We start from the raw sequence: 12922 nt of genomic DNA, 5'->3' as shown, positions 1-12922 counted from the left end.
TAGCAAGTAGTTCACCATTCGTTTAAAGGCGCTTGAGAAACAAGTTTGTAAGTAGAAAAATGTGCAGATGTACCTTTTTTTTTTTTTTAATATTGGAACAAGTGAAACTGCTCTGATAGTTTTGTTTTTCCCCTAAAACAAAGATTTCTCTGTGTGTTTCTTTGAGGTTTATCAAAGTTGAATTTTCAGTGGGGAAGCTTTTAACTCAAAAGTTGCTGTTGTATACATTTGATTAATTTACTTCTGCAGGTATATGTTGTCATTAGTAAATACAGTTTATTTTCCTGCCTGGAGCGCAGGGCAATGATTCTTCTTCTTATCATTTGAAAACACTTTTTCAGTGAAGTGAAAGACAGAAGCAAATGGTAAGTGGGAACTTCCTACCTTGTAGTAGTTTCATAATACAAACCTAAAATCAGTGGGTTTTTTTCAGTTTAATTGACAGATTACACACACACTGCAATTTGCTTTTTAAGGCTTCACATGCTCTGTATACCCATAAAATACTATTTTTATGAAGGCAGATACTTTTATTTGCAATTTTGTGATTATTTCACAAATTAAGTTCACTCTTTCTAAAATAACACCCTGCTAATGGCAGCAGATGACTGAATGATACATTAAAGAGAGAGCCTGGCCCTCTTGCAATTGGCAGTTTGAACACAGACATGAAAAAATTTGACATCCAACTACGAAGTACACCGTAGAAAAGATGTTGGTTTCAATGAATTTATAGTAGTAGCCACTATTTAAACAGATCACCAGCAGATTTCACAATGGTTTCAGACATCAGGATAGTGACTTTCATTTTATATAGGTATTCATAAACTGGGGCCCAGAATTCAGGTACAGAATTCATTTGTATGGCTCATGCCAGTGTCATAGCCATGAAATGGAGCTTACATTATGTGAATACCAGTCCTGCTCTGTCCAATGTTACTCTGTTTCCTAGGGTATTCTTTCAAATGCTTTTTATTAGACACTTAGAAATGTTAAACTGTTTTTAATCACAAACTTTCAGCCTTCACTGATTATAGGGATTATAGTATAGGGATTATGAGCTAGAAGTATATGAAGAGGAACCTAGTCTAAGTTGTTTGGAATTTTGCTGGGGGCCAGTCTAGCTTATGTTAAACCTTACTGCCACTGAGCTCTTGAGGAGCTTCATACTCTGTGCTACAGAATAACATGCTCTTAGCCATTATAAATTGAACTTACACAGGTTTTCAGGTGGCTTGAAGTAGAGTCAAAAAGAAGTGATTGAATTGTTTGTTCTCTGTATGGCTATTTAATAGGTTTAATGTACATGGAACTCCTTGGAAGGTGGCAGCTACCTGTTTTCAGAGTGGTAGGAATAGGTTTGCAGCAAGATTTGCAGTTTGGTCTGAAATACTTTTCACTGCTGGTAATAGAGGAAGAAAAGAATGCAGCTCAGCTGTTCATCTCAAGTGAGTTTGGACATACAAGAAGTAGTAAATAACCATCTGTAGTTAAGGAGACCTTGATACGTAGCTACTGTGGGAGAATGGGCATGGGAACCCACAACATTCAGTGTTTTTATTTTAACAATTTATGGCAGTTCATGCTGTTGAATGCTGCAGAAAGATCAAATTATTCCATATTTTTCTGACTACGGACTCAGGCTATAGTGTCCAGGTCACCACAGTATTTGCATCTTAGCATTATTGGGGTATTTGGGCAAGTTAAAAGAACTGTTCAGCAAATTTGATCATCTGAGGAAAAGACCTGTGCGAGAATGTGTTAATATCCATCTGTTACTGTTCTTCCGTACGTACGTGGCTGTCCACCACTGCATCCCTTGTCATTATTGGAAAGAGCCACAGGCAGGGGATGACATCCTCTGAAATCCATTCCAGCTGTATAATGTCCAGGCTAAGTGTAGAACAGAGACATCACCTAGGAAACAAGGTAAAGGAGTGCCAGCAGTTTCAGGAAGCAGCTGAGAGTCACTATGGGGAGATGTACCTATTTATATAACGAATCCATCTGTGATGCTGGTTATTAACCTGTGTTGGTTGTAGATGTGACAGAATCAAGCTAGATTTTTCACTGGCAGATGGTGTATTTTTAGGTAATTTTTCTCCTCTGTTCTTTTTTTAGCTATCTGATTTAAAAATGGAAAGCGAGCATAATTATCAAGTGTTACGTTAGCAAAGAGAGGGAATTTTTATTTATATGCTTTATTTAAAAGTAATCCTGAATTCCAACATAGATTAGTCATTGAGATATGCCATCTAGTGGCAATTAGCTTAATTCAGCCTATCTCTGCTGCCTCTATGGATAACGCAGCTATTTTTTTCTATAAAAAGTGGGGATAATTTTATTTTTTCTATTAGTCTGTTAAATCCTTGGCTTCAATGAATTTGCATTAGATCACAAATATCAGCCCAGCTATGACTAGCATTCAAGTGCGTTCCCTGGTTAAGTTTTTTTCTCTTTTAGTGGTATTTATCTCATGTGAGCTATGACTGCCTGAAGTTTACTGCAGCTGTGTGTCACTTTTCATTGCAATGAGAAAGTGCCCAATCAGCAAGAGGAGGGCAGTTCTGCCCTTATGATTACTGAAGGACAGGTGGATTTTGTGAGCTGAGCACCAGCCAGTTTGGAAAGAATGAATGACTGCTGGTGAGTTGACAAGCCAGGTGAAGCCACAGGCTCTGCCTGGGCCCTGCTGCCTTAGGAACAGCGCTTACTACTCACATATGGCTGGCTGGTCTGTGCTTAATTGCTGTTCATGTGGGTCCTGCTCCCCTCTGGGCTTCAAAGCTGTCGTTTTGATACCTGCTATTATCATCAAGTCAGAAAGACTTAGGTTATAAGCAGCATTAAGTCATTTCTTGGTGAAGTTTACCAGCCACGTCTCATACTGTTTGTGGTTAACCAGCCTCTATTCCTGACAGCTTTTGTTTTGTGTAAGCCTAGTTTTCACAGCTCATGTTTTTGTTAAGTCAGTGCTTCATAGATTTCCATTGCAAGTCAAGTATTTGCTATGAAATCCAAATAAGTTACAAAAAATTTAGAGATACTAAAGACTGGGCAGTTTCTGAGAATCCTATGAAATTTCTGTGCTGCTGCATTGCCAAGTCAGTCATCCAACAGGAACAGCAGTATTAGAAAGCTGTGTGACACAAAGAGCCTCCCTCAACTGAACGCTGCTTTGGGAGAGGCTTCTGGTACAGCACTATGATGTGTCTGTTTTGAGAGGCTTGCGCGTGATTTTCCCTTTGAGCCTTCTACAATTGCTCACTGAAGATTCCAGCGTCTTTGCCAGGTTTGTTAAAATTGTTCGGTTTGTTCCTCTAGAAAGTCACATAAAAGTCACTGACAGTATTTGTGTTCATGCAGCAAAAAAGCAAAACTCATGCTTCTTTTATAGCTAAAATCAAAATTGGTTCAAACAGACAACAAGTTTAATAAACAATGATGACAGGAGCAAGGTGAATGACAGGCATCAACTTTTCACACCAGAGAACTGCTTAAAAAGGAAGTTAAAAAAAGATTTAACTGTGAACTGATTTGGATATTATTTGGTTAATAGTGTACATACAATGCAACCTGTTTATTACCCTACTATTACCTAACTAACAAAAAAACAAATATCCTCCACGTCAAAGGTAGGTAAATCATTCAAATATTGGTCTATGCTACATGCACTGCTGAAATTTTAGTTCAGTTGGCTTTTGCTTTGCAGGCCAATGTTCTGTTAGTAACTTTAGCAACTGTCAAGCCCGTTCATGATGGCAGGGCAATGCTGTTGCATAGCAATGCTCTCAAAATTCCAGCTTTGCATGTACCAATGGTGAAGAGAAGCTGAACATTGTGTTAGGTTAAGTGAGGCCCAAGAGCACCCTTGTCCTTGGCAGGCTTAAGGAGCATTTGGCTGTGAGAATTCTGTCCTTGCTAGTCGCTGTCAGAGTGCAGACTTTCTGAAGGGTCTTGTTCCCAACTGCATCTGAGACTTCTACGCTCAGCCCTCTGGGACTCTCCTCTCCAAGAGAAGAACTAGAACCAGACCTTCAGCTAAGGACAGGGAACAGGGTGCTAGAGTGGTGCACCATGGTGGCATGCTCTGCTGGCTGCAGCATTGGCTAATTATCATCATATCATATCATATATAGAATGGCTCAGGTTGGAAGGGACCTTAAAGATCATCTAGTTCCAACCCCCTGCCATAGTGTTCTGCAGGGTGTATGCCTTGCCAACAGAGAAGGGTCTGCTGGCTCAGAGAGTTTGTCTTTGTCGCATCAGTTCTCACCTCTTAGCCTAGCATGCAAGGTAACACAAATCAGCATTATGTTGGCAGTTTTTGAAGGTCATCTCCCTGTTCTTCCAGGACTGCAAACCAGTGGCTGTAAAGGGCTTTGCTGGTGAAGAGCAGTCACAAACCTGAGTCTTCATCTTTCAAATACAACTCATGAGCTGCTGACAAGAGGGGGTGCTGTGTAGCTGTCTTTGTACGGTTTCCTTCTTTCCAGGCACAAAAATAGTATCTGGGTTTCCTCTAGGTGCAGGCTGGTTCTCTTCCCTCCCTGCCTGTGCTGCAAGTGCCTTCTCACTTTGAACAAAGGATTGTTTTGGAGACAAGTTTTGCTGATCGACTTCTGGCAGTTTGTTTAAGGAAGCTGACTGATCGGCTGCAGCAAGAATTTTCTGGGTGACTTGGGCAGTCACTCAGCTCCCCCCAGTGACCTGCTTTTAGGTGGGATGGCAATGACAGTGCCAAGTTACTGGTGGAGAGCTGTGCAAGGTGACAGTTACGTCAGCATTGTGTTGTTATTATTTGATCATTTTGTGCAATATTGTTTGAGATATTTCCAGTTGTGTGGTGTGTGATACTGTCCACTATAACTTGATTATATGCCACTGTACCCTGGCAGAACTGCATTCCCCTCTTACAGCTCACGCTTCATAGCTCCTGTCATATGTGTTTCAGTGCACCAAAACACAGGTGAGTAGGAATTGGTGCTATCACCTCCTCCTGTTAACATTCATCTCACTTTTAGAGAGGAAAGCTCATGGTCCAGAGAGCTTGGGTGTGCTAGGATAGCTCTTCTTTGGAAGTGAAATTCTGCTCAGTACACATAGCGTAAAAAGCTACCAAGACTCAATGTGTTCATATTTCTTTCAGATGACAGCTATTTGATGATTGCAACCCAGTGACTAGACGATGATGGTTAGTATGCCTTTTTCCTTTTTGGTTGTCTTATAGAAAATTATTGTTATAAAACTAAGTAATAGATCTCATGGAAGGGAAAGGTGATTGTATTATTCAAAGTCACTAAGCAAGTTGATTTTATACAGTCATACTCCCATGATGTATCTTTTCAAATAGTCTGACCAGGATTGCTTCTGTATAACATGAAGGACAAGTCAAATCTTCATCTCCCAGCTTCTTCTTGATTGCCAATGATGAATTAACTTTTTGGGCTAATCTTTTATCTCCCTTAAGATACCTTTTATAATCTTTTACTATTGTTTTACTGTTAGCCTTTCTGTTATCCTGTTAGCCCGCTGGGTTAACAGAAGGAATGGCATGTGTGATTTGCTGCCACCTTTGACATCGTCTTTATATCAGAGTGCAGGGTTTTCTGTTAGCAAGAAGTCTGTTCTGTGGTCTTATCAGAGAGGGGTCTTCTGGGCTCAATGGAAACAGCACACCCTTCAACTTGATGAAAGGGCACCCCTTCTAATCAATATAGGCTTCTTTTTTAACTGATGTTCCGGTGTTTAGGTGTTTTCACACACACCTATTTCCAGTCGTACACCATTTATACCAATTTCAGTTAAAAAATATGCAATTTCATGTGGAAATTCACTTCCTTCCTTTTTTTTTTTTTTTTTTTCCCAGTTACTGCAGCAGCTTAAGCAGTGATAACAGGGGAAATATGGCCAGGTTCACAGGGTTTATCCTGTGCAGATGCATTGGTATATTGGTATGACCTATTGAGCTCTGTCTACACTAGCAGTTCAGCAGCAACAGCACAACTAGACGATGACTGCTGGTAATGTAAAAGGAATGCGTATTTTTCCCCCGGAGTAAATGCTCTTATGGAGAAAGCACTAGCTTCTTAGAAAGGCTGATGTTGCTTGACCAGCTGATATATAACTCAAGACTAATTGAACAGCAGACTTTCAGCAGGGTTAGAAAGCTTTAAAAAATAATAATAATAATAAAAAAGCTTTGTATTGCAGTGAACTAAAGCTATTAGACCCTAATTAAAACATGAGGTTTCATCTTTACCTTTCTAGAGATCACAGAAATCTATGTATTTTTCAGGGTGTAAGCCAGAAATCAAACATTCATCACATAATTGCAGTAAGTCCATGCTAATACTTCTCATTAAGTATGATTTATGAATTCCAAAAGAGCCGAAGACATAAATATATGAAATTATTCTGAAGTCTGCAAAAATGAAGGCATTTGTTTCTTTGGATGATTACGCAGCAGCTTTTGACATTTGGTAAAGACATTGCGTTTCAACATCTGTACCTTTGTGATCCTCTCAAAATGGTGTGGTTTCATCTAATATCACTGGTGATCTTTCAAGAATGATACTGTTTCATCTGTCTGCAGAGAAAGTAGTGTGGCTTGGTGGAAAGGCCCATTTTGCAGGGCCTTTGAAGAGAGGTGTTGGCTCTTCTGCTTGTTTGCTGGGTGACCTTGAGTAACTTACCGTCTCTTTCCTGAATGCATTTTCTTTACACACTTTACAATATCAATAGGAAATGGTGTGTTACAAAAAATGTAATGGTACTATTATTCGGATAATTTGGAGCCAGCCATTTTAGTGCAAAAGAAAACTTTCACTTTCACAATAGCTACGTTTTAATACGAAACTGTCTGTGATAGTGCTTCACTTAAACCTTACACTGGGGAGAGCTGTTCAAGAAACCTCCTCAGCCTGAGCCAACTGTGAGTCTATTACATGCTGTGTGTGGTAAAATCCGTTCTAGAGACTGGAAAATCAAATGCTTGACTATTAGATAGGGGCAAAGTTATATGTGCAACAATAACTCTGTGCCTTCAGTGTGTATGTGATTATATTTTTAATCATGTCGTGTGCTTTCTTTCTTCCTGCAAGACCTTTCCTGATGTGTTGTGCAGAAGGAAAAGTATTTGTGTAACGAGCAAGCTTGTTCTTATTGTTCAGTGCCGAGTCCTTTTGCCTTATTTACTGAACGCTCCTTGGACTCCGCTGTCTGTTTTGAGTTTCTTCATTTCTTCTCTTCATAGGTTTTTCTCTGATCCCAGTGCTCTGAATCACGGTGTTTCATTGGTATTGAGCTTACTTTTGCAATATGAGATGAGGATATTTTTAGTATCCCTGTCCTCCTAGTATTAAAATATTTGTAAAGTTGAAAGTATCTTCTTGCTGTACCAAACTCAAAACCAAAGATTTATTTTTCAGTGTTTGTTGTGCTCAAACACTGTATGTAAACAGAGCTGTGGTTGAGTTCGGTTGTTATTATGAGGGATCAGGATTTTTGCAGATAATCTTTTCTAGATTGTAGGTTGGGTGTCTGGAAAAGTTAGAATAGTAACTTATTTCTAAAAAGTGTGGTTTAAGTGGCTGGCTTAACAGCACACAACCAGTAGTAGCAAAATAAGGGGTAGGATCTTTTTTTTTTTTTTAGGGGAGCATTCAGGTGTGTGTTGTTTTTTTTTTTTTTTTAAGGAAAGAAGCTATAGTATCTCTTCATCTAGTCACCTGCCTTGCTCACTGTACTTGCTGACACCTGCAACACTGTGCCCTGTATGTTCTTTAATATGTAATGTGTGATAATTCCAAAAAGAATTTTTGTCATCGGTGGCATTGGTGGCACTAATGGTTAGCCACACGTGGGGGGATGTCTCGGCAATGAGAGGGTTTGGGTAGTGCCAGCAAGTGAATGAGGTGGAAGAGGCCTGATTCCAGAGAGATCATTCTCTGGGTCGGGCATCTACCTTGGGCTGGAGATTTTTAACTGCATTTAACGGGGCTGTGATTCCACGACTCCTAGAGAGCCAGTGGAGGCAGTGTTTCTATTTGTGGCTCCTTTAGCATAACACAGCTGAAACTGGGAGCTCCTTCTTCATAAACAGCCACGAGCATGCTACCTGCAGCATTTGCTGCTTTGCGCAGCATCTCCTGGCTCCTGCTGAGTTTCCTGTGGCCCACGTAACTTCCACCTGGGAAGACAGAATGCCCTGGTAGGGTTGCCAGCTCACGCTCTGCTGATGGAATTTTCTGAGGAAGCATTCCTCTTGACCTGCCCTTTCTGATCTTTCCTATGCTTGTTCCTTTCCCGCCTCTGCCTCCTCGTACAAATAGAGTTGTTTTGCTTGTCTGGTCGCAGTCCCACCCCCCCGTACACTGACATCCCTGTATTTCTGATTCCTTGCTTTTGGTGTGTCCCGTTTATTCCCAGTCCCAGTTCTCTCTTCTGCCTCCTCTTTCCGTCCCCATGGCTCTTCCTGTCCAGGGCAGTGGTGAGCCACCATCCCTGGAGGTCTCCCAGAAGCATGTAGATGTGGAACTTAGGAGCATGGTTCAGTGGCGGACTTGTCAGTACTAGGTTAAAGGTTGGACTGGATGGTCTTAGGGGTCTTTTTGAACCTGAGTGATTCTACAATTCCTGCTCACTGTAGCCAGACCTTGGTTCGACAACCCCAATCTTCTGCCAACTGAAATCTTCGTGCAAGTGTTTCAACATGTAAGAAAATGGAGAGAAGTAATAACAAGCAAATAATTTATGGCAAGAATTAGGACAAAGAGAAGATACCTGGCAGATCTGTAAATTACAATCTACCAGTTATATTTGAGGCTCTGCTTGGTTGTTCTCCTGGAGCCATGTGCAAGGCTGTATAAACATAGTAATTGCTTGAGACTAAGATAATATCCTGTAGAATCAGATAGAAACTTCAATCTTTTGTTGGTATTACTTGCCCCTCCCTGTTCAGTCTTCTGGATTCATCCTCTGGTCTGTACTGTGGTTTCAGCTGCATTTTCACTACCTATAAGCTATCTGTTTTTGTGGAAAGGAAAGAGAAACTTTTTTTTTCTTCTTTTTCCCAGTGACTGTTCCTCTCCTTTATTACTCTGATAGACTCTAGAACTGTAATTCAAAGCAGCAAGAGTTGCATCAACCAAAACTTAACTTAAATATCTTTTTCAGGATCATAACCAGCCAAGATGCCCATCAGGGTTGATGATGTGATGCAGCTGCTGTGCCGTGTTTCCCAGGAGAAGGGAATGAAAGCTGCTGTGAAACACTCTGGTCGAGGAGCACTGGTGGCGGGTGCAACAGCGTTTCTTGGGGGCTTGATGGGAGGCCCACCTGGTATCGCTGTAGGTAAGTGTGTTTTGATTTAGGAGTAAGAAGTGCGGTTAAGTCCCTGAGTGAAGAAACTGGTAAGTCTTATGTAGCAGGTACAAGTTGAAGTAAAGGGGTGTGTAGTGGCAGGATTTCATGCAACCAAGCTGTTTCAAGATGGCATTTAGTATTTTAGCTGTTCAGAAGGGTGCTTTTAAGAAGGTGTGCATCAAAAGCCATGTGTAGGTGTTTCCTTTTTGGGGTGACAGAGAATTTGCTGATATAAACCCATTTGCTGAGAACAGAAAATCATAAAAAGATTATAAGTTTAGATAGTATTGGCTCCTTTGAACGAGCTACTAGAAGTTTGTTTGCTTTAGATGGGTAGTGCTGGTTCCCATATGCTGAGGTGCACCAGTGTCAGAAGTGTAGCACAAACCTTAGAGCAAGCAAACAGGCTCTGAGCTTGTTATTGTGAGCTCTGCTCCGGCACTGCAGTGAGGGAGTGGAAATGGGGGGGTGAGGCAGTGGCAGGAACGTGAGATACAGTGGTAGCAGTCATGGCGGGTGAAGAAGAGCAGCAAAATAGTGTTTTATTTCTGTATTTTAAAGCTACCTGCTGTCCGTTTCTTGGTGAACTTTCTTCCCCCATCTGGGATTCTTTCTAAAAATTACAGAAAGGTCAGAGTCTAATAGTAAAGGACTGTCTCCTCTGTACCTGTTGAACTACACTGCGCTGGGGAGTTTGAAAGGTGCCTCGGCACTGAAGTCGCATGTGCCTCAGCCCTTGAATAGTCTTTGCTCTTGTGAGCACTTCCATAAATTTACAGGGCTTATTGATATTGGAGTAAATGGCAATCTCTGGGCAGCATTGTAAATTGTGTGAGTTGCTGTTGAAAAGCATTGTTCCGTAAGTTTGGTAGCCCTTTGAAACAGAATGTCAGTGTAGGGCCGTGACACCGACATTTTGTTGTTAGTGGTCATAATCACATCAGCCATGTGGGATCGTTCATCTTGATGACCTGGAACCACGCTCCTTACCAGAGCATTTCTTGGTCAGCTGGGGTGGGGTGTTGATTTGGTAGGTGAAAGGTTGAATGTGTGTGAATAACCCCACAAAGTTGATGGTCTTAATCTCTGTTAGCTACCTTCTGAGGTGTGGACTTCGTGGGTGCAGTGGGAAGCTGTTATTTGGGGCTTGGCAGAAGCAGAAAGCTTTGATCATTCTGGGAATCTATAGTAAGAGATTATATGTTAATGGCCACTGATGAGGCAGTTGTTAGTGCTTGTGTTTTCCTTGGGGAGGGATTTAGGTAATAATAGAGCATATCCTGAGGAGACCAGTGCCTTAAGGAATGCTGTTTTGTTTCTGATTTATAGCTTGAAACTGTTAGCTTTGATTGTGTGGAGTTCCTCTGTGATTGTTGTTGATGGAAAAAGCTGTAAAAATCCTTCTTGGTGCTTTGAGCGAACATCATGTGTAAACCTTGTTGAAAGTAAACATGCCTTGTCCACACAACTCTGCACTGATTTCTTATACAGGTGGGAATGCCTGATGAGGCCTCTGGATAGCAGTTCAGGTTTTACCATTATTTGCTAGGGAGTAACATCTCTCTCTGTTTTCTAGGAGGAGCACTTGGTGGATTGTTTGGTGCCTGGATGTCTTATGGACAGTTTAGACCTGTCCCTCAGATATTACTGGAATTGCCTCCTGCTGAGCAGCAGAAACTCTATGATGAAGCAATGGCTATTCTCAAGCGCTTAGACTGGACAGATGTCGTTCAGCTGACTGCTCTCGTAATGGGAAATGCTAGTCTCCAGCAGAAGTTGGCAGGAGTGGTGATGAATTACCTCTCCAGAGAGCTAAAAGCAAAGATACAGTGTGGATAATAAACCTCTCCAGATGAGGTTTTTACATTGTAATGAATTCTACTCTGGCAATTGTGATTTTTCAAAATAGTAATTATTAGTTATAATTACTAATTATGAATGTAGGCAAATCTAAGTATCTTTTTTGTTTGTTTTTGTGAAGCTAGTCTTTTTTATTATCCTGTTATGTAATTATGACTTGCCATGTAATTTTGAATTAATGTGCACCGGGATTGAGTTCAAAATCACTGAAGGGGGAGTTATACTTCTCTTAAGGTAATGCAGCACTAGGTAAAATTTCATTAAAAAAATCATAAATTTCATTTAAAATGTCATTATATGTTATTTAGAAGTTGTAAGCCTGTTCATGGAAATGGTTTAAATTTCTTCTGTGAATGGCCCATAAGTAGCTGAGGCATGTTGAAGAATTTTACCTGCCGAGTCCTACAAAGGAGTTATGAGAAAGTAATTCTACTTTGAATTCAAAAATCTCAAGCCTTTCTTTATTCTTTGAAATATTTTGAATATTGCTTTCTGTAAGAAGTGAAGCCAATACCTAAACAAAAGAACAGGAAGTGGAACTGTACAAAATTAAGTTGTTACTGGTGTCCTAGGGAAGGCATGGCAAGACTATTTAAAGGGGGGGGGGGGGAGGGGGAAGGGAAGGAGAGAAAGCAAATCGTAGAATCATTAAGGTTGGAAAAGACCTTCAAGATCATCTGGTCCAACCATCTCCCTACCACCAATGTCACCCACTAAACCATGTCCCTTAGCACCACGTCCAACCTTTCTTTAAACACTCCCAGGGACAGTGACGCCACCACCTCCCTGGACGACCTGTTCCAATGCCTAACTACTCCTTCCGAGATGAAATGTCTTCAGTTTTCCAACCTAAACCTCCCCTGGTGCAACTTGAGGCCACTCCCTCTAGTCCTATCGCAAGTTACCTATGAGAAGAGGACGACCCCCAGCTCCCCACAACTTCCTTTCAGGTGGTTGTAGAGAGCAACACTGTCCCTCCTGAGCCTCCTCCAGACTAAGCAACCCCAGTTCCCTCAGCTGCTCCTCACAGGACTTGTGTTCCAGATCCTTCACCAGCTTTGTAGTCCTCCTCTGGACATGTTCCAGGGCCTTGATGTCCTTCTTGCAGTGAGGGGCCCAAAACTGAACACAGTACTCAAGGTGCAGCCTCACCAGAGCAGTGTAAAGGGGGCTGATCACCTCTCTGGTCCTGCTGGTTACATTATTCCTGATACAAGCCAGAATGCCGTTGGCTTTCTTGGCCACCTCGTGCAGCCTTGAGGGCTCCTGTGCCCTCAAGCTCCCTCTTAGGACCTTCTGGAAGACTGGCAGGGCTTTGCAGTGTCCTCTAGCACCCCCTGAAGGCCTTGGGGGACTCTCCAGTGCTCTCTACAGTCCCCTTCAGTGCCCTGTGCTGTGCCCTAGTGCCCCCTACAGGCCTCCCAACACTCCCAGTGCACTCTAGCATCTGCTGCTGTTTCCCAGTGCGGCCTGGAGGCCTGCCAGTGCACTCCACTGCATCGTGGGTGCCCTCGGAGCCTCCTACTGCACCCTGGGGCCTCCCAGGGCCCCTTGCTGTAGTCTACTGCCTCTGGAGGCCTCGCAGGGCTCGCTAGTGCTCTCTAGGGCACCCTGGAGGCCTCCCAAGGCCCCGCAGGTTGCTCTAACGCCGGCTAGAGGCCTTGCGAGGCTCTCTCCAGTGTCCTCTAAGGTGCCG

The 12922-nt window shown here is 42.1% G+C and overlaps 1 protein-coding gene across 4 annotated transcripts; it reads left to right on the top strand.

Moving 5' to 3' along the window:
• Positions 1–97: 97 nt before the first annotated feature.
• LOC121076499 (protein C19orf12 homolog) lies at positions 98–11504 on the top strand. Of its 4 annotated transcripts, XM_040570849.1 has the most exons (5): positions 98–1448; positions 2464–2646; positions 5150–5194; positions 9178–9354; positions 10943–11504. In XM_040570849.1, the coding sequence occupies exons 4-5, from the start codon at positions 9195–9197 to the stop codon at positions 11203–11205; spliced, it is 423 nt and encodes a 140-aa protein (XP_040426783.1). In that variant the 5' UTR covers positions 98–1448; positions 2464–2646; positions 5150–5194; positions 9178–9194; the 3' UTR covers positions 11206–11504. The 4 variants fall into 4 exon arrangements, with proteins under 4 accessions (XP_040426783.1, XP_040426786.1, XP_040426785.1 ...); XM_040570852.1 differs by lacking the exon at positions 2464–2646 and having other exon boundaries at positions 98–365; XM_040570851.1 differs by lacking the exon at positions 5150–5194.
• The last annotated feature ends 1418 nt before the right edge of the window (positions 11505–12922 follow it).

The sequence above is a fragment of the Cygnus olor genome, chromosome 12 (genome assembly GCF_009769625.2).
Source record: "Cygnus olor isolate bCygOlo1 chromosome 12, bCygOlo1.pri.v2, whole genome shotgun sequence".
In the NCBI taxonomy this organism is placed as follows: domain Eukaryota; kingdom Metazoa; phylum Chordata; class Aves; order Anseriformes; family Anatidae; genus Cygnus; species Cygnus olor.
This window is presented reverse-complemented; position numbering and strand designations above follow the sequence as displayed.

What these genes read in the sequence shown, in the direction of transcription:
- LOC121076499 (XM_040570852.1), top strand. Translation starts at nt 9,195, where the DNA reads ATGCCCATCAGGGTTGATGATGTGATGCAGCTGCTGTGCCGTGTTTCC. An exon ending in CCCACCTGGTATCGCTGTAG is followed by an intron (nt 9,355 to 10,942) that starts GTAAGTGTGTTT and finishes TCTGTTTTCTAG; the next exon opens with GAGGAGCACTTGGTGGATTG.